General features: G+C 43.3%; 1 protein-coding gene across 5 annotated transcripts in view; it reads left to right on the forward strand.

The window, feature by feature from the left end:
* The window catches only part of RBM20 (RNA binding motif protein 20), a 93,810-nt gene extending 80,511 nt beyond the window's left edge, over positions 1–13,299 (forward strand). For all 5 annotated transcript variants that reach the window (XM_048944212.1, XM_048944209.1, XM_048944210.1 and 2 more), the window contains exons 10-14: positions 65–163; positions 1,545–2,202; positions 4,419–4,538; positions 5,519–5,640; positions 9,252–13,299. In XM_048944212.1, coding sequence (XP_048800169.1) covers positions 65–163; positions 1,545–2,202; positions 4,419–4,538; positions 5,519–5,640; positions 9,252–9,362 — 1,110 coding nt within the window. In that variant the 3' untranslated portion in view covers positions 9,363–13,299. The remainder of the gene's footprint in view (positions 1–64; positions 164–1,544; positions 2,203–4,418; positions 4,539–5,518; positions 5,641–9,251) is intronic.
* Positions 13,300–19,446: the final 6,147 nt, after the last annotated feature.

A 19,446-nucleotide genomic window follows, 5' to 3' on the forward strand; every position in this document is an offset into this window, starting at 1 on the left:
AAATAGAAACATAATAGAACGACGCTGTGTATTGCTGTATGTGTATATGTTGTATCTATTTTAGCTTGGTAAAGAGGAGCAAGGTCCAGAGAAGAGCTCATCTTCAGCTGATAAACAAGGAGGAGAATCTGGAGAGACTCTGGAAAACGCAAGAAAAGAGAAGGTTGGTGGCACACAGTTGGTACAGCTTCCATGATAAAATAAGTGAAAACCCAAGTTTGATCTCTGGAAGAGTGTGTAGAGGGGCAACTGAAGGGAGATGTCTAATTTAACTTGCCTTATCTTGACCTTTTCCCGAAGTCTCCAGAACTCTTTTTTTAGTTGCTCTTTGCCAATGTACATTGCTCTGCATGCATAGCCCTTGGCACTGACAACTGTAATGTATGCCTGAGTGAACCATGTAACTTTGTGAACCGTGCCCAAAAATAGGAGATGCAGTCAGTTAGTGGAGAAGAAGGGGGGGGGAACTAATGATGAAAACTTTTCAGAACATTGGCTTCACATGGTCTACAGATAGTAGCCTCTTCTGATTGCTTCTGATTTTAATTAAATAGTGTTTTCACAACAGCCCTTCTGCAGCATCACAGTTGGGAACAGCAATGTCCTTGGAATTCCTCCAGCTTCATATCTGTAGGGTCATGGGTTGATGATCAGATATGGAAGCTATTGATATCTCTTGCTGTAGAAAACTGATCTCCTGGCAAGAACAGTGTCAACTCCCAGAGTTTTCTTGCTGTTTTAGAATTCTAGGAAGGGAAGTGTGCAAATGGCTGAACAGGAGGAGAATACAGATTATTAACAGATTATGTGCTCACAATGATTCTGAGAGCTGAAATCTAAACTGCACCAATTATGTATGAAAAGGAAGCATGTACATTAACATTCTGATACTTCTCAAGTCCAGTACTAGAATCTGAGCATCCTACATGTCTCTAATTTCCTATATGAAGTACATCAGATTATAAATCTTGGAGTATAACTGTAAAACTGATTTTTCTTAAGGTCTAGGCCAGTCTCTACCAACACAGTCTCTGGCAGAGGGCTCTTGCAGGTGGAAAGAAATGGCTACAGGTGGTAGCTGCAGTTTCTCAGTCACCATAAGAATTTAAAGGATCCAATCCAGAAAAGTCAAAGCCAGGGGCTAGGGTGGTGTTCAGTGTATTCTCATTATGGTTCCCATTTCTGATCACTCTGGAACAGAAGTAGAGGAGAGGGAGAGGTTAGTTTCCTTGGGGATCACGGAGCAGAGTCAGTCATGTAATAAGGTGTGTGACAGGCTGTGCATTGTTCTGCTTACAGAAAAGCAAGGAGTGGGAGGCTGGAGAGACTGCAATTTCCAAGGCAGCTTTAGAAGCTCCCAAAAGTGAAGTTCATATTATTATTATAAAAATACTACTTGCATGTGTGCATAAGGTTTAAAACCATAGCATCGAGACATGTCATCCATTGAAACTAAAACACGAGAGGGGCCAGATCAAAATTTTTCCTGGTTACTGATGTTCAAAGCCCACTGATCTCTCATTTTTTTTACATCTTTGTGACAGGACCAAGACTGGGAGAGTGGAAGTGAGATAGAAGGCGAGACCTGGTATCCTGCTAACATGGAGGAATTAGTGACAGTTGATGAAGTGGGAGAAGATGACCTAATTATGGAGCCTGATATAACTGAGCTTGAAGAAATTGTACCAGTTGATCAAAAAAGTAAAGCTGCTACAGATATGTGTTCCTGTATGACAGCCATATTAGAACTGGAAAATGATCATAGCCACCTAAACAGGAGTGAAGAGAAATTTACCCATAAACCTTTAGAAACAAACTTCAGATCAGCAAAGGGCAGTGTAGCTTCTAGCATCTGTCAGGATGACGAGGAAGATGATAATGATGATGCTGTAACTGAAGCATCAAGCCTAAATCTGGACCGTGAGCAGAAGCCAGAGGAGTCGCAAGACCAGTCTGCTAAGGAGTCTGACCACCAGCAGAAGGAAGTAAAAAATGATAAAGGCTCTGACACTCATTTAGAACCTGAAGATCAGCATACACCTTCTGTTCAGCTAAAAGAGGAGTCTCTCCAGCTCCCTGATGCATTTATAGATGATTACAAACAGATGGGATCACAAGGAGCTGAAAGCAGAGAAGTTATGGAAATGCTTGTTAAAAATGTTAGTGAAGAGACAAGACGTGAAAGCCAAGAGTGTCCAGAGGGTAACTACTGTTTTTTTTCTTCTCGGCCTGCAGGGAGCCTTGCATGTTTTCTCTGACAGTAGGCTGAAATTTATTGCTAACAAGAGTAAATGTTGCTAATAGTATCAAGACTTGTCCTTGGAGCAGCTCAGTAAAAGAACTCCGGTGCCTTTTGCCAAGCTAAACCATTAGAGGCTCTTAGCTGAATAGTGTAAATGAAATATGATAAGCAGCTTGCAAGCTTTCTGAAAGGCATAAGCTGCTATAATTGTCATGTCAAGGTTCACATGAGTTTAACTGAAGGCTTTCAGTGCTCTGCTAAATTTATTTTGAATTGTCAATGAAATGAGTGACAGTCACTGAAGGTCAACAGAAAAGTATCTGTAATGTCTGGCTGGCTCCTGGACAAGGTGGGTATTCTTACACACTGTACTGTGGCATTAGTAACATGGAAATCATCTGCAGATTGTTGCTTCTTAGTCCCTGTTCATACAAATGCATGCCTTTTGTCAGGACTTGCCTTATCATCTCCTCTTATCTACTGCGTGCTGCCTTTCATATATCTGATAAGACATGCTGTGAGATAGTGCCAATAAATGCAATCATAGCTGTCTATTAATATTTTATTGTCAGGGAAAAAAAAAAAAAAAGATATCTTGAATGTCTGAAATTGAGGTTGGTTCCTTGTCAGGCTTTCAAATGAAATTTGAGCAAATGCGTAGTGCATAAGGAGTGGAAGTGGAAAATGAAATAAACCATATAGGTCAGGAATGCTCTTCTTTGATTGCTACTGGAGCCCATATATTGGAGAGGGGTTTGTGAGCAGAAGTTGCTGGAAGTTTTATGAATACCATTTTCTTGCAGAACATTTGGTGTGGATATGTGATCTTGAGCTAAGTTTTCCCTCCTGAATAGAACTGAAACTTGTTCACCTTTCAGTACTTGCCCTCTGGCCTGAAGACGGCTTCCCAGGCTTTGTGTGTTTGGAGATAATCTGCCGTGCCATGCCCTGCAACTGGAGATGGCAAGCTTGGCTCCCCTGGCTGCCTGCTTCACAGGCATCGAGCTCCAGTAACAGAGGCTTTTGATGTTTCCAGCATCTCAACTTGCCAGTAGGGAGCCTGGAAACTCCAGGAGAGCATGTGTCCCATGTGTCTGCCATGGATGTGGCAGCTGATGTGCAAAGCTCTAGGCTCTCTGCAAATGCAGCTGCCAGCTCAAAAGCCCAGAAATCAACCTAAGTGAAACTTAAGTTGCCAGAAAGGCCCTGGGTGTTTTAAGAATAACCAACTGAAGCTCTTGAGTTTTTCAGGAGGTCTTCAGCACATTTGGGAACTTGGAATGGTCTTAAAAGTTAAGTTGAAAGCCAATCAGTCAGGGTTTTTTAAATTATTTTCTTTTAAATCATGTGATACACACATTTACAATTATGAGGGAGAATTCATTTTCATAGTCAGAAATTGCAGAACCTTGAACTGCAGACTTGAAAGGCAGGAAGGGTTTGGTTGGGGCAGAAATTTATTTGTTTTGTAAGAAAATGTAGCCCTTATCTAGGTGAAATTTGCAATGCAGTGGAAATTCCATTAGGTTAAGGGAACTGGTTCCTTGATGTAAGAATTGAAGAGTGGGAATTATACCAGTTTATCAGTAATTCTGTTGCTCTGTGGAATAAGAAAAAAAAAAAGGTCTTGTCTGAGTCCACTTACGTTGATCAGTAGGAATCAAACCTCTCCTTCCTGGCCAGAAGCCTAAACCTTCCAATAGCCAAAAGCCATAAAGCAGAATCCATCCCTTGGGGAGCTGGGGATGGGAGAAGAGTAGCTCCAGGAAGGAGATGGCAGCAGTGCCATGGGGTCCTGCTGTGGGAGAGTTTGCAGAATGGGAGCTGCTCGCAGCCAGTGCTGCTGCCCACGTGCAGCCCAGCTCCAGCCCTCATCACACAATGCCATAGGTGGCTACGGGGCTGCAATTCAACTGTGCTTGGGCTGGAGGCACGTGTAATATTATAGATCTGTTTAGAATTTAAAATATTCAATTTAAAAAACACATAGCAAGCATGATGTGAAAAATAGAAAAATAATCTGGAAGAAATAGGGTTAATTGTGTCAGCTGTTGAAGTAGCACTGAATGGAAGAGCTTCACTCATAGCTCCACCCAGAAGGTGTTCTAAGAATTCTACAGATGTCTGTTTAAACTAATAAACTGTTTTCATTCAATACATTTATTCATTTGTTAAGCAAATTCTAGGTACCTGGAAATGAGATCTCTGGAATACCCAGAAGTAGAGTCTAGGAGGAGGCACTCTCCGGCAGGCTGGGAACAAGAAGATGTCTTCACTGAACTCAGCATTCCCCTGGGTACGTCGGGACATTCAGGCCACTGCAATTCCTAGAGCTTACAACAAGATGTCACTTTAAGGCTACTTGCTAGATTTATTTCTCAGAACAGACGTGAGGAGAGTGAGGGAGCAGCGCATAGACAGAAAGGGAGCTGTTGAAAGAAACAAGCTTTTCATTGTAGACCTTTGCCGATTTCTTTCCAGATGAATAGCAAAAGATGTTAATGTCACTGATGAAATCAGTTCCCTTGGGCTTCTTTGTCTCGAACCTGAGCCTGATGCAAGGAATCTCTGCAGTAATCAGAAAGAAGAGTAAACTAGAGTGGTTTAGCCTTGTGTCCCCCCCCATAGGCACATTGCATTCATAAAGGACCTGGTGAGGCTGTGATAGAAACTCTGATCAAAGTCAAGGGATCTTGAGGGCAGAAAGATCATCCAGGAAATTCTCTAGGAATTAGAGAGTTGAACTCTTAAGACGTATGGTATGAAAAATACTTAGTAATTTTAAAAAGTGCCTGTCATAAAAGTGTTGATTACACTCTCAGTATTACAAAAAGTATTGCTTTACTGTGTAAACAATGATCATAAGTAAAACGCTTGGGAGAGTGCATCTTCTAAGAGTAATTTGCATGATGTCAGTGTGAATTTGCTGCTAGTAACTACAATAGCTGTTCTGGTCCTTGAGGTTACACAGTGAGATTTCTGGTCAATATTATGGGAGAGAAGGTCCGTGTGTTTGATATCTGCCAGAGAAGCACAAGGTGTATTTGCAATGCACAGGATTTTATACTGCAGCTCAGGAGTTCAAAGCCAGGCAGGATGGGGCCATGGGCACCTGGCTGCCCTGCCCATGGCACAGCGTTGGAGTTTGGTGATATTTAAGATGGCTTTCAACCTAAGCCATTCTATGAATCCAGGATCAGTCTTCATATGTATGCCATTTAACGAGCTTGTTTTGGAGGGGAAGGTTTTTAACTGACATGTTGAATTTCTCAATAGGCGTGGAATTCGTGGTGCCTAGAACTGGGTTTTACTGCAAGCTCTGTGGGCTCTTCTACACGAATGAAGAGACAGCAAAGACAAATCACTGCAGAAGTACTGTCCACTACAAAAATCTTCAGGTAAAAGCACATGTGAAAATAGCCAATAACTAGATTTTGGGGTGGACTGGGTATAAGATAGACATGCTAGCAAAAATCAGTTTTTGTGCCATGGACAGAATTCAAAGTGAAATTTAAGTAAACAAAACTTTTCAGTAGTTCCAAATTTTAACACCCTAATTTTTGACTGCCAGGTCCCTGCTTATGGATCATAAGTAAAAGGGGCCAGCTGGTAATTGTATCTTCTCATACAGACTGGATCCTTGTCACCAGCTCAGCAAGCAACTCAGACCTTTAATTAGCCATTGTTAAGGGTCCCAGATGTTTGTGTTGTTGGGAGCGAGCCCAGCAGCAGCCTTTATTATTTCTGAGTTTCAGGAGAAGAACATGCCACTTGTTTAATAACTTTGCCATTCTTGCTTTGTATGAGCATAAACTCCTGCAGCGTGTTTCAGCACGCAGTGCTCTGTGATGCACAGGCTCTCCTGCTGTGACCTGCTGAAATCACCTCCCTGTGCTGCAGAACAGCATGGCAGTTCAGCCACAGAGAACACCACCACTGAATAATTTCTGTAAGGATATGCAGAGGCACGTAATCACTTGTGTGGTTTCCATAGGTGCATACCACCAGCCCTTGATAATAGCATGAAGAGACCATGGGCACTTGCCTTTAAATAAAATTTCCTGCCTTTATCACTTTTCAGACGTACAGTTGATAGTATCAGTCATGACAGCACAAGCATCATGCCTAATGCTAAGGACTCGCTGGAGGAGCCAGCCTTGCATCACATCTCCTTGAGACCGTGCCCATGTGTAGGGTGTGTGCACTGCAGAAGACACTTTTATTTAGGATGCTTTGAGACAGCTCAGAGTTCTTATTAGACACTTTTATTGGAATTCACATGCTCATAAAAAAAAGGCATGAAAGAATATGACTGTCCTTTCTTTCTCTGTTCCTTCCCTCTGCCCATAGCAAATGCTGGAGCCCTGCTTTTCTTCAGGTAATAGCCATTTTTCCCTAGCTGGCTAGTAGGCACTAGCCTTTCTGAAAATAGTTTTTTTAATGAGACACGTGGTTTCTCTGGAAGAATTTTCTTTTCAGGCCTCTGACTGTCCGAGACTCTGCCTGCAGAGCTGCTGTCCTTGCTAATGATGGTTCCTGTCAGTGTAATCTAAAGAGCAGGCACCCAGTCCACATATCTTTTTTTGCTTCTTTCACGAAAATCCAGAGAAATTGACCAGAGGTAGCACCGCTCAGTACTCAGCAGGTGTGTCCCAAAGAAACTTTGCTTAAGCAAAGGTTGCAACTCCAGCCCCATGTAACCAGTCCTATGGGAAGAAGAGGCAGTTCTCACTTTCTAAGTTATTTTGTTAAAGTCATAGAAAAAAAAAGTCCAAATAAAATCAGGAGAGTGTGGAAAAAAATCTTTTTCTCCCATGATCCATTTCCCAGGAATACTGTAGTAGATATGTAACACTGATTTGAGATAAAAGCACAAAGACGGCAAAAGCTGTTAAAATTAAATCTGTCAAATATGGCAATGAAAACATAATGTTCTGTAGAGCCTTATCTTCTTAAATGGAGGAAGTATACACCTGATAAATAACCATCCAACTTTTGCCTACTCAAATGGAAGTTCAGCAAGTTTTTTCTTTGTATTTCTAGATCCATATTAATTATGTACTTTGCAAGAAACATCAATCTTTTAGGGTGGTGCAATGTAATGAGTGTATTCAGCAACATAAGAACTGTGGACTCTAGCTGTTTGTGAAGCTATGGGTCTGCTCTACAGGCTGTCGTTCTGTTGTCTTGCCCGTGTGACAAATGCCACTGTCTGGTGCCAGCATCGCTGTCCCATGCTTTCATGAATATGAATCTTTTCCAGTTGATTTGCCACATATCTTTTGCACAACCCTTTTGGAGCCACATCCAGAATATGTATTCAGTGTTTGGATTTTAACACAAAACTGAACAGTCTTGCTTTTTTCTTCCACTTAGTTGTTGAGTAAATGAGTCACCTTTACCTCTTCTTCTCTCTGTCTTGCCCTTGAAGAACAGCAACCAGTGAACAAATTTCAGCTTTTTCTTGTTAGCCTTGCACACATTTTTTTCCATGTCCAAAAGATCTATTATTTGGCCTAACCTTCTTACCTATCACAATAAGCTGACAGATTCATCTGGTGTAAGCTACCTTTGGCAATTCAGTGCAGCACTTTATCCTGTTTACCCCTGCCTTTATACAACATTCATCAAAACTTGTATTTAAAGGAAAAAAAATATTTTTTTCCTAGACTTTCATTTTCCTGTAAATGAACGTGAATGTCTGATGTGTGAACTTCAAAACTGGTGACAGCTGACATTAACATCAGCTAAAGGTGATGGATAAACCTCAGTCTTATTTTGGTGGGTAATCATTAAAACCCAGACACATGCGGGTTGTTTGATCCAACAAGTGTAAGGGATTTGTTACCTGATGTACAGACCACTTGTAATCTGCATGGATTCTGTATCTCTATATTCCTGTAACGTTGGCCTTCTGCCACATGGAATTTTGCACCTGGGAGCCACAATCAAGAGTTGTGTAATTTCTACTCCCAAATCAGGTTAATGGGGGTGCAGTCATCATTTTCTCACAGTTACACCTACTCTTACATTTACTGAGTCTGTTTCAGATGTACCTTTTACACCCACAACTTGTATTTCTGTGAGACAGCCGGGCAGTCAGAACATAGCCCCTCATTTCTTTACATTCATTTTCCATTCCTCCTGTTCCTCATGGAGGCCAAGGAGGTCGAACTCTGGAGGTCAAAGAGGAGGTCAGCCTCTAGCCTGTAGGAATCCTGCAACTAGATAATGTTAGTAGGACCACCTCTACATTACTGTGTGGGTATCTGTGTAGACTAGCTGCTGATGAAGAAGCTTCTTTCCATCTGTTTCTAAATGTGTTGACCATGAATAAATACTTTGAGCACCATTTTCCAACCTACATTCAATTGTTTACCCTCCATTCCTACTAACAGTGTTTTCAGAAGATTGGAAGCCTCACTGGCCACGTCTGTATTTTCAAATCACGCTGAAATGCTTTTTCTTAGAGTAGAATACACACAAATACTCTAGCCAGAGTGCTAGTCTTACTTATTATTGAGTTTGATTTGTCTCTTAATATGAATATTCTTGTGCACAAGATACATGTCTGAACTGGAAGTGCTGAAAATGAAATATATATGCTTTAAATTATGACTCAGAATCTGTATCTACTTTCTGACACAGCAGTCTTACCCTGGTATAATTTAGTTGACTGAGTGGGGTTAGTTCCTATGCTGTATCTTACAGGAGCTGTGAGTTTTCTTGCAAAGAGAAGTGAGGTCTTGTTACACAGACTGATGGGGAGTTGTGATCTTTCTGATTCTGACAGCAATTCCCCTTGTGGCACAAGAGTAAACAACAGAACGTTCAACTCCATGGATTAAGCATTCTACCTGGCTTGAATTTTGACCAGGAGGAGGTTCTATGCATATTCTTCCATTCTGAGGTGCTGGGATTGTGTAAGAGCCTCTGAAAAGGAGCAGAGCATTCTGCGTTGAGTATTTTCAGTTTTAATAGAGATGGTTTGTTTTTGTTGTGATTGCAGAAATATCTGTCCCAGCTTGCAGAAGAGAGCCTGAAAATGAAGGAAGAAGACAGCCACCTGCTTCAGGATGACGCTGGAATCGTTCCTCACTTCACAAAGAAAAAAATATGATGCGTATGAGCTGGAAGAGCCATAATGAGTGAATGCTGATATATTTTTTAATTTTATTTTCTCTGACATAACTGTCAATTTGCACTGTACAGAGGAGGGGAAATAAAGAGCATCTTCCATGCACCTATGCCCAGAGTGCCATTAAAAACCAAAATGCCTGAAACTGTTTCCCACGGTGAAGCAAAGCTGGCATATCTGTACCAAGTGGAGCAATTCTTTCTCACACTCTGCACGTTGGGAGTGGTTTCCTAGATTAAATCAGAATTCTCAGGGATTCTTCAGGTTTTAATTCTGATGTGACACATCAGGTCAGGCAGAGTATTTAGAAGCACTCAGCATCCTCCAGTGGACGCTGGAAGGAAAGGAGATGTGACTATAAATAGGCTTTAATGTTGCTTAAAGTGTCTGCAGTCATTTTGCTCATTGCCCCCAGTGAGTAGGATTAGTGAGTAGGATTTGCATAGGACATCTAAAGCCATTGTGCTAAAACTAATCTGTAGATGGCATCGTGTAAACCCCACCAGCATCCATCTCCATGCATCTTGGAGCTGGCTGAAATGATAGATATTTGTGTTGTTAAGCACTGACAGTGTTGTACGAATGCAGAGGGAGCCACAGTCTCTGCCCAGGGACCTTATAGCCTGAGCCCAGCACAGCGAGAGCAATTCAAACACACGTGCTGGCAGCTCTGGATTTCAGCATTTTCTATGGCGTGATCAGGGTGTTCTCCAGCTACTGTTCTGTTTAAAACTCTTCTCTTTGACGAATCTAAAGAGTGCCAACTTTGAGTCTTACAGACTTGAAACTTTCATGGGAAGCTTTTTAAAGTGCCATGTGTTTGGACCATGTTGCTTTTAGACATTTTACATGAGACTCTTGCTTTTGGAGTCTTTCTGTTTTCTTCTCAGAGCTGCTTTTCCTTGGCTTGGCAATGTTGAATTTTCCTGGTTTTCATGGAAGGATGCCAGACTTTTAATATTGTTTTCGTATTTTATGTTTTTTAAGGTGAATGTCACAACTCATGGCTCACAGGATGAACACAGGATGCACCAGCAGCTCTGGCATTATTACGAGCTATTGTTTCTGTGCAGTTGTTACTTAGTATTTTGCTCAGTCCCTTTGAAATGCACTGTACGAGTTTCTGGTTCATTTCCATGGGGCTTTGTGTTGCATAGTGAATGCGTATGCAAACCATTGCCAGAATTGATCCCAGAGTTATGCTTTTATAAAGTGCACCACGTAATGTAGGCAGATGCGGAATTGCAGACGTGTTTCTGTTCTTTGCCTGACTCTCATACTCATCAGAGTATGTTCTGTAAAAACTGCTGGTGCAAGATGTCCTGTTTAGATGCTGTAAGTGGAAATAGTTTCCCAGAAGGTTCCCGTCATCGCTGAGAATGACATGGACATTGCAAACTATTACAGAGTGACTGAAATGCCAAAACCGCTTCCACCAAAGTATTCGTTCCATTATTTCTTGTGCCAGCAGTCATGCTTGTTCTCTGCAGTATCCTGTGGCCAGGCAGCGTGTCTTAGAGGTGTCTGGCGTTGTTGCCTGAAGCCCTCTTCCATTTCATGGCCTGTGCTTTCCACTCGTTTTACCAGAGGTGGGTTCAGATTTCATATTTGGAATTCCTGTTACAAGTTGAGGGATTCTTTGCATCCCAGATTCAGATGTGGCCTATCCAAAAGACAAGGGGAAATGAAAAACATTGCAGCATAAATCCTTCTTTATCCACACTTGAAGTATTTTTAAGATTTGGGTCCATCTGTCATTTAAAACAGCCTTTGTTTTCCCCTAAGTAAAATAAATAAATAAACAAAAGGGAAAAAAATGCAAACAAAGAATTTTTCCTTCAAAGGTTGGGCTTTCCTTTGGCTGTTTGTTTTTCACATAGCAGTGAAATTTGAGCACAGAGCTGTTAGGGCAAGAGCTTATATTGCAAGCTATAAGATTACAAAAATGGCAGCAGAGATTGTGCAACCATCTTCTAAAGCGCAGCTCTCAGGCTGGTCGTGTATCATCTGAATGTGAAGCTCCCCTTATGCCCTTCAGCACAATCTGGGTACGAGGGAAGGAAGTCACTCCAGTGCAAGCATTAGATTTTTGAAGCTAACCCTGCTCTCAAACTGGGGCTCTCACTGCCCTAATGGCAGCTTGTTAGACCATGTGGTTAAGTTTAATTGGATGTGAGACACAGCTGACTGTATATCAAAGTCATATGCCTCCAGCAACTTTATCCCCAGGTAACCTCAAATGAGAAAAGTATCACTGTTATTATTCTTTATTTGTATTGCAGCAGAAGCTACAGGTCCACTGCCTTTATTATAGGCATGACACAAATCCACAACAAAGACTTTCCCAGGCCAAGGAGCTTTAAACTTTCAGAAAACAGACAACAGGTGGATACAGGCAGGCAGGGAAAGCAATAGGCAAGCAATGAGATTTTGACTGGCAGCAGCAGAATTACTAAAGGGAGGGCTTGCCCATGAGGTTATTTTTCACCCCTCCTCAAATTCTTAATCAGGATCACTCTCATTATTCATAGCTTGCATATTTAACCTTCTTTTTCCTGTCTGGTTGCATTAGATATGCAGAATTCCTTCTTGGTACTGAAGCAGACTTCAGTATGTTTCAGTCCTTTATGAAGATGTGCTCATTTAAGTTTTGGTCTCCATCTAGAGCTCCAGGAGCAGGAGGCCTGACCAAGGATCACCAAGGGCCTGTCATGGCTCCAGGTCCTTTGTTTGGGTCAGGGCCCAGGCCACTGTTTCGCAGCTGAAGGAAGTAGAAGGAGGACACTCCGTGTGGCATCTCTACCCTACTTAGTTTCCTCTCCTGGAATTGTCTCAAGTGAGAGATGCAGGAGCCATGCCCAGCCCCACAGATGTGACCTAACCAGACATTTATAGAGATGCTTTGGTGGCCCCATTCCTCTGAGCATCGTCCCACACAACAGCAATCGGTAACATCTTAGGTACAGCCATAGGGACAGTTTTCTTTCTGAGGAGCTGCTTTCTCACCCCAGAACTCAACACTTTAAAGCAATCTCTAGTCTCAATTAACTCCTACTGATCCCTACTTTTCAGCCCGATTCACTTTGAGATCTCAGAGACAATCTCCTTCCCTCCCCAACAGGCCATCATGCAATGCTGACAGGCACTCAGCTCCTCAATTTCTACTACCTATTCTGCTGAGGAAGAAAGCCACTGTAGGCAGTTGCTTGCCTTTCTCAGCTTATGTAAAAGCGTGTTTTTTTGTTTGTTTGTTATATTTTAAATTTTTACTTTTTTGTTGGCAGAATTCATCATCACTATAATCCACGCTGTTAATTAATACATACATACGTACATACATATATATATATATATATACACATTTTATATATATAGCACAAAGCAGGCTCAGGTCTAGCCAAAAATATATTGATATTTAAAAAAACAAAAAAGAGCTTCCTTAATATATACAAACCATTTCAACACATCTTAACCAAAGATTGCACTTTTTGAATAGGGACTGTGCTTTTCATCTCTGTGAAATCTGTATTGATCTCAAGTAGTCTTTAATGTCAATCTGCAACTTACTTTCCTTGAAGTATAAAATAAAACAATTAAACATTTGCCCCATAAGATTAGACGAAGTTTCACATTGGCTTTAACACTAAATTAGTGTTAGGCTGGTTATATTCAGGGTTTTTCTATTCTCTAAGGATTGAGGCTGTGATTTGTTGAATTATACTTGAACTGGACCAGATGTATTATTTATTGAGCTTATATAATCTTGTTAATTTAAGTTTTGGCTTGTAAACAGTTGGAATTTGTTAGTACTTGTTTAATTATGTAGGAACTGTCATCAATATTAACTGATCTGTGTAACTGATTGCAATTTGTGTTTCCTAAAAAGAAAGATTTTAATAAAGAGAATTAAAAAGCGTAAGTAGTGGTGGGCAATCGTCCCAGCAACAGTGTGCTTCTGACTTTCCAGGAAATCTGTTGCAAATCAAAATGAATAAAAGCTAGTTTGGGGAGTAAGGTGAAAATAGGAGGCCAAAGTGTTCAATATAATTTCTAGAAGTTGTGATTCTTACCACGTGGCTCCTGCCACACACCACGAGTGACTGCAGTCATCGGGTGCTGAAGTTGAAGTGAACACATCTTGGCGTTGCACTCCATAATTATTTTTAATTGTTACTACCTGCTCTAATACCTCCTACCTGTTACTACCTGCTGTCCCTCCAGATATGCACTCACTTCCCTTTTCTCTTTATTTTCTCAAAATAAATTTGGCAGGCTGGCTGTCCCCACTGGCTTTTCCCTGTTTCCATCCAGACTGTCTTTTCATCCTTCTGAAAGTACCATAGAAAATAATTGTCCCTAACAAAGCTAAGCATGCCTTAAGCATTCCCTACCCGATCTTAGCCTAAGTCCCTCCGTTTGCCTGTTTCCTTCTCTCCTGTGCTCTCCTGTTGCTGAAACTCCCTATTTCGGCACACTGCCGTTGAACAGCTGGGGAAATGGATCATTAGCAAAAAGGCTGGCACTCTGGTTTTCTGACTCTCCAGTTCATTAAATCAGAACTTTAATGTTTTCTAAGTGAGTGTTTTGCAGCCAAAGCACACGTGTAATGTATTTTAAGCACAAATGGTTTCGGTTCTTCTGCTGTAGATGTACTGAAACCTTCGTACATGTGATTGTGGTATCATCTCTTCACAACTATGAATCTCTCTCTAAAAATCAGGCAAGTCAATTTTATAAGTGTTTATTTGGCATCACATGTCCTTAGCTAACAGAAATCCAAACTGCAGGGTGCAGGCCGCCGAGGACATCAGCATTAGTGTGGCAGGAACCCTGCCGCGTTTGTGCGGGTGGCAGTGGGACAGCCCCAAAGAACAGGTTTGCCTCTGCTTGCTTTTCTGCCTCTCCCTCCACCAACCTCTGCTTATCTGTGTCAATACGCTGAGCGCTCCCCATGTGTTTGGCTCGTCTGATGCAATGCTGTGCTGTGGAAGTGTGCACCTGGAGGTAAGGTGCCTGTGTTGTGGAAAAGATGGGGACTGTGCAAACCCAGGGATCTTACCTGCCCTCTCTGGACCACCCTCAGTGGGATTGGGTAATGCAGTGGTGGAACAAAAAGAATCCTTTTCCCTTGCACTAAAGAAACATCCACAGGCATCGATCAATCTCGAGCTTGGCAGCAGGCGTCAGAGCTGCAGGCCCAGCAGAACCCATTTTCCATGCACGAAGGTTTCTTGTTGGAGCTTATCTGCACACAATTGCATCAGCCTACTGCAGGGTGAGATTTCTGATCAGATACCCATGATTAAAAAGCTGGGGAGCTCTCATTTTAGTTTGTATCAGGCTGACTCTGCTTAAGCAGCACTCCATCAGGAGCAGTGTTTAGCTACCAGAAGTAAGCTTCATTTAAGCTGAAATAGCAGCATACGTCAATTTTTAATTAAATGGGTCAGATCTAAATGAGCGGGCACGTTCAAAAGCTTTTTGCGCACTAGAAAGCCCCATAGGGCAGGCTGTATCCAGCCTTTTAGATCAGTGCTGGGCAGAGCACTGGCCAATATCCCTCCAGGTAAGACAGCACTGGCAATGCAGCCCTGGTTGGAGGCAGCTTTTCCAGCCTGGTTTCTTACCAGTGCCTTAGAAGTGAGGGATCCTGTTTGTAAGCTGCAATAATGTTGTTTGAGGACATGTATATGAGTTCCACCTTCCTCAAACAAAGCCTTTGTGTCTTTAAGAGGGCACAGGAAGCCTGTTTTGTTTGTGGGTTTCTGCTCCGGCTTGGTTGTGTTTGCATTGCAGTTGGGTTATCTTCAGCACAGAGCAGCGTGTTCTTGGCAGCAAACTTTCACCTTGTGCTCAGGGGGTGTAGCCAGGCAATGCTGTGCACACCTGTGCTGGGAAATGAGGAGAATTTGCCTGCTTGTACCACTGCTGTGATGCTAAAACCAGTTTCTCAGCAGTGCTATTAGTGAGTGCTTAGCAGCACCCAGCTCCCAAGGCATGGGTACACTGCAGGGCATGGGGGTGCACCTATGTGCATGTGCATGTGTGTGCAAGAGCAAGGCTTGCACTGCCTCGCCTGGATTTTAGCATTAAGCACTTGGCTCACACTTTGCCAGTGTTGCAGTAACAAGTCATGTTCTGGTGCATGCCCAAATTGTGTTTCTAACATCCCTATCTTGGGATGCTGTTGGCTTCTACTTCCCTGACACAGAGATCCACTGCAGTGGAGAGCAGCGTGTGCACTGAAGTACATGAGGGGAGCAGTGCCTGTGTTCCCCAAGGTGCCCCCACCAAAGTGGGATCTTCGGAAACAGATCAGATCTTCAGATCTTAACCTGGCGTGCCCACAGAAGGAGAATGTACTGAGACAAACAGCAGGGTCAGCCCAGGTCTGTCCTGACAATAAAGGGCAATCAGCACTGCTCTGCCTGGGCTGTTACAAGGCCTGCTTCCAGCTGACTGAAACTGGGACAACTCAAGCACAATATGCTGGATGTTAGCCTGCTAACTGAACAACAAGAGGCTATAAATAATCTCTTTCGTTGTGTGACTGTTGCTGAGCTGTGTGTGGACCCAAGAGCTCTGGACGAGGCCAGTAGGACCCATGCTCATAGGCATTTTCCAGGAGCGGGCTGGTGGCTGTGGCTGTGTGTTCACAGGCTGTGTATCACCTGCTCTTCTGCTTTCATCTTTCTGCAGAGGCATATACTGTTGCCTCTTCCCAAACCTCCTACACGGGCTCTGAGCCCCAAAGTAGAGCAAGTCTGGATGAAGTGAGAGCCACTGAAGGCTTGAAGTTAAGTAAGTACCTATTTAATGCAGCATCCAATGCAAGCAGTGACTCGCAGCATGAGAAAGTGCAGAGCCCAGTGAGATGAGAATAAAAAACATGAAGTGAAAGAAACCTGTCAGAAATGCCATTTGGGTATGTTTCCTCCTGAGAGCTGCTCTGTCTCTTGGCACTCTGAGCAGGCTCACAAACTCACAAACTCACTTTCATGAATTCTCAGCCAAGCAAAGTGAGAAGCAAAATGTGTTTGCTTAAACCAGCATGCAGGTGGTCTGAACAAGTGAGTGTGACCCCTGAAGGAGCATGTGAGAGGTGTGTACCGTGGGCTGACATGGGGCAGCTGATGCACGAGCACTTGCTGTGCTGTTGTATCTTGGTTGCTTGTGACTGTGTGAAAACACCTGGAGATGCAGCTGGGACAAAGCACAGCAGTGGTCATGAGGTGCTTGAAGCTCACATCTGTTCCTGTTGGGTCCTGGCAGCTTTCAGCCATGGCCACCCACTGTAATGAGAAGAATTGCTTTCCTAAAATACAAAGGACCAAGATATATCTAGTTACATTAAATGTCCTTCTGTGATCTTGTGGAGCCTCTCAATTCCTCTCTGCCTACAAGAGGTGTACCAAGGAGCAAAATGAGTACCTAGAGCAAAAAGGCACTCCTTTCTAAGAGGATCTGGGGTGCTAATGCTCCAGGTCTTTTGTCTTTAAATATTAATGCCACAGTGTGCGTTGTCACAGGTTGCTAAAATAATCTTTTTCCCACCACTTTCCTCTTGTCAGCATTTCTGGAGCTCCACTGCATTGTGGCTGCTGCTGTTATGTAAGGATTTATGAATGGCTGCAGACTTCAAAGGCAGATTGGCAACCTCGAAATCCTGAGAAGCCAGCAGTCAGCCCAAGCCCTGCCCCATTTCCCAAGAAGTTATTTGCCAGCTACTTCTTTTCCCAACTTTAAAAAAATAATAATAAATCTTATTAGCCAATGTAATGCAGGATCTCTTTATTCAGTTCCCAATTTTTTAAGTTACTCTAGTTTCATATTTTCAAATCTTTCATCCTTGAGGGCTAGGAACATAACTCGTTTATAAATGAAAGCTCCAGTTCCCTTGCTTCAAGAAGCTGGGATTTTATGATACAATCCCCAAAGCTCAAAAACTGCGATAAAATCACAGGAGCTGCCAGCAGTGCACAGAGTCTCCTCTGTTTGGGAAAGGTGTTGGGCTGCAGTGAGCTGCAGGCATCGGCTCCAGCTACTGCTGTGTTAGTGAGTCAAAAAAAAGAAATAGAAAGAACCCCTTGGCTAAGTGCAAGCTCTGCAGGCCCGGCTACAAAGACAACCTCATCTCTTTTTATCTGCAGTGCTGCACAAAACAGCTCCCTTTGTAAAACTCCAGATTAATTTTCATACTGAAAGGCCCCACAAGGCCCCTGCCACCCTGGCAGACTGCACTGGGAAGCACACTGGACATGCAGAGCACAGGAGGATGCAGGCGGGTGCCAGCTGGATGCGTGGCTGTGGCTGCTTGCAGTCTGGGAGCATTTCAGCCCAAGTAATCTTCACTTCTCCCCTCTCCTTCCTCCTCATCACTGCTTTAATTGTGGCTCCCTGCTGCCTTTCAAGTAGTCCCCCTCAGCTTGAATCAGATCCCTATTGTCTGTGTTGTCAACACAGCTGTTTAAATCCCTTCCCCCAAATCCCCAAGCTTTCCAGAAAGCTTCTGTCTGCAAGGATCTCTGAGCTTCTGGCTTTTTGTTGGACCCAGGCTCAGGTCAGATTCCCAGGTGGAGCTGGATGCGGGAGAATCCTGCACTCCCCCAAAGCCTGCTGCTGGTAGCTGGATGCTCATGGCTTCTGCAGCGCTCCAGCCTGAGACCGACAGGCAGCTCAGAGGGAAGCGAATGATGAGCATTATTAAAAACGCTTTGCAATTATACAGCGCCTTTTCATCTGAAGATTTCAAAGCTTCACAGCGCTCATGCAAAGTTACTTATTATCCCTAGCGTTTAGCAGAGTCAGGAAATGAAGGGGAGCAGCTAAGTGACTTGCCCTAGGTCATGCAGTAAGTCAGCGTCAGAGATGGGAACCTGGCCCCGCGGTGCTGACTGTGCTGTGCCAGGCCTTGTCATGAGGGCACTGGCCTGGGGGGCTCAGGAGGCTGGGGCAGCACTGCCGTGCCAAAATCTGCTCCACACCATGGGGCCTGTTGTGACTGAGCCTGTTGCCCAGATCACTGTTACATCGGCAGCAGCCACAGCTTGAAGCACACACTGTGAAGGGCAAGATGTGGTGTGGGCCCTGTCTCCAACACACTTCCTTCAGCCCGCTGGACCTTCCTTCATGGATGTCTTCTCCAGAGCCCCCCGAAGCTGGATGGCCCAGAACAAGTCGTGCAGGAACTGGAGGGGAGCAGGAGTGGTTGTGCTTACATCAGCACTGCACTGACTGCAGCTGTGACGAGAGGGAGCACCAGATGCCAAACTTGTGTGCCTTGCAGCAAATGAGTTGAGAAAGCCAAGCCTTTGTGCATGGTCCCTTCTCTATCTTCCCATTCTGTGCTGGGACTCTGGGGCAGCGTGGTGGGACCAAGAAGGAAAGGCTGATGGGGAGAGGAAGAGTGATGAGACAGGCGAGCTTCAGCTGAGGCTCCAGGCCTTGCAGAAATAAAATACCAAAAAGAGCTTTGTGAACTACCACAAAGGGCCACCTACACAGCTATATTTTAAGGTTAAAATGGATTTCCAAAAGGAGCAGCAAACCTACATCTGCTCTTCCATTCTGTCTCGCTGGTATTTACCCTAGAAATATCAGAAATATCTACTTCTGTCATGTTGTGTTTTGTTTTGTTCTGCTTTTTTTAAATGGAAGACTCAGGATGCTTCAGGTTTTTTAATAATAAACAAAGCTCTGCTTAAAATACTATATCTCTGCGATGAAGACGGGCATTGCTGGTACAGCTTCAGTTTTCCAAGGGACATATTTAAATAAATAGCAAGAACTAATCCATTTTATCAGCTGCTCTAGGAGCCTGGGGATTTTTGTGTCTCAGCGCTGCTGGGATGAAGCTCCAGGACCAGTGTTCATTATGCATTACCTCACTGGAGATAAAACCCAGCAAGGGGAAAAACTGGAAAGCACAGGCTGCAGTTAAATCAATTTCAAATGTAGAAATGCTCTTGAGAATAAGCAGTCATTGCAAGGAGTTATTTGATAAAAGCAAAATAACTGATTGGTCATAAAACCTATGTTTCACAAGTTAGGCAGTTTGCTCTTCTAA

The sequence above is a fragment of the Lagopus muta genome, chromosome 5, assembly GCF_023343835.1.
Source record: "Lagopus muta isolate bLagMut1 chromosome 5, bLagMut1 primary, whole genome shotgun sequence".
In the NCBI taxonomy this organism is placed as follows: Eukaryota; Metazoa; Chordata; class Aves; order Galliformes; family Phasianidae; genus Lagopus; species Lagopus muta.